This window comes from Mobula hypostoma, chromosome 16 (assembly GCF_963921235.1).
Source record: "Mobula hypostoma chromosome 16, sMobHyp1.1, whole genome shotgun sequence".
Taxonomy (NCBI): domain Eukaryota; kingdom Metazoa; phylum Chordata; class Chondrichthyes; order Myliobatiformes; family Myliobatidae; genus Mobula; species Mobula hypostoma.
Window position 1 is genome coordinate 23,856,875 of NC_086112.1, and position 1,744 is coordinate 23,858,618.

The 1,744-nt window shown below is 42.0% G+C and overlaps 1 protein-coding gene across 1 annotated transcript in view; it reads right to left on the reverse strand.

The window, feature by feature from the left end:
- reep5 (receptor accessory protein 5) overlaps window positions 1–1,454 on the reverse strand; it is a 39,050-nt gene extending 37,596 nt beyond the window's left edge. The window contains exons 1-2 of the mRNA XM_063068644.1: window positions 1,241–1,454; window positions 603–696 (exon numbers count right to left, since the gene is read on the reverse strand). Of these exons, the coding sequence (XP_062924714.1) occupies window positions 603–696; window positions 1,241–1,358 (212 nt within the window). The 5' untranslated portion in view covers window positions 1,359–1,454. The remainder of the gene's footprint in view (window positions 1–602; window positions 697–1,240) is intronic.
- Window positions 1,455–1,744: the final 290 nt, after the last annotated feature.

The window sequence follows — 1,744 nt, forward strand, 5'->3', positions numbered from 1 at the left end:
GGCGATCCCCATATTACAGAAGGTTTGCTTTTCTAGAAAGCGGCCTATATCGCTATTTCACATAACGCAAAGCAGCGTCATCTGCGCATGTGTCAATAAATACAAACTGAAAAAATATCGTTTGGATTTACTTACTTCCCACAGAAATATGACGATTCCGTAACGGCAAATTTCTATAACCCAGGGGTTGCCTGTACATGTTTACTAGACAAATAGGTAAGAGACCGATGGACAATTGACACTTGTGGAATGGTATACAATCATGATTTAATAATTTTAAAGAATAAAGCAATAAGGGTACTGAATGTAACATACATTTTAGAATGTGTTCATTTAAAGAAGAAATGGGGGCACAATTACCCATAAACAGAAAACTATTAAATACAAATTTAGTACAACATCCTACCAAATTATTCCACAATTCACAGAATGTCTCGATATTTAAATATGTGGGTCATTCCCGTTTCACAAACTATTAATTCATACAGCAAAGAGTAACGACATAGCATCAGGTCCACGTAGATGAACAGACCAACTCTGAATCGCTAATAGAGATTAAAAACTTTACAGATTCAGATTATAATAAAGCGGATGTCACTTACGATACATAAGCGGGGTAAACGAATCCGATCAAGTTGCAAAGTAAAGATGCTGCATAGCCGACTACAAGGTAAATGGAAATCAATCCAATGCAGGCTGCGAAAATAAACAGAAACACCATAACACAGGGCTCATTAACGGCTTCTTACTTATATCAAAGGAAACCAGTTCAACAACAGGGCGGAGGCAGGGTATTGTTTACCCGTCGGAGCCCGTTTTCTCAGCAGATGTCGTTAACAGACCCAAAGTAACAGTTTTACATGACGAATCTTTTCACTGTAGTTTTCGACATCGGCGAGTTGGCATATAAAAGTAACATTGGCAGCGACAGGATATTAAGCATTAACCTGAAATGGCCACCTCGCCGTGTTAAATTACGGCAAAAAATATGAATACACGTCACTTCGTTTACAGAAATATTCACTATTCGCACGGTGATTCACAGTCCCGATCGGGACACGTTGTACAATAAAGTACAAAATCAACTGAACTATAATCGGACACTGATTTTAAAAATCATCTACTTAAGTAGCATATAGGTGATACTGTTTCAAAGCAGACTATCTGCCGTTTACCAGTTATCAGCAGGAGTGTTGGAAATAAACGCAGCACGGGTTGTCTCCACCCTGCGCTGACTCACCCAAAGCGATGTAAGTTCTTTTAATTCCCGTCTTGCTTTCGATTTTCCCCAAAACATCCGACAACAGATTTTTCTCCTTCAGGAAGTTATCCAGGCGCTGCATAATGGAAGCGGCCATGACTTTCAATGGCTCACTCAGTGTTCGCAGGTTGCAACACTGATCTCAAACACTGCGACTGAGAACGTCTGCAGCAGTCAGGGCGGGGCGGGGACGCGGGGCGCGTCGCCGATTTCTTCCTCCGCGCCGTCTGTCCGAGGACGTCAAACCCCGGACGTCACAATACCCCCGGCCGGCTTTCTGTCCCACAGCGGGGGGCAAAGGAGACCAGGAGGCACACCTGTTTCAAACATGAACATCCATATTCGTTTATATGCTCGACTTCCTATCGTGTTCTTTTTGATCGTAACTTCTGCGTAAATGTTTATAGTGTACCTTATAAATTTTCCGTGACCATGTTTATGTAACAAAGTTGCCACACTTGTGATCTCAGGCCTGGTTCCTGA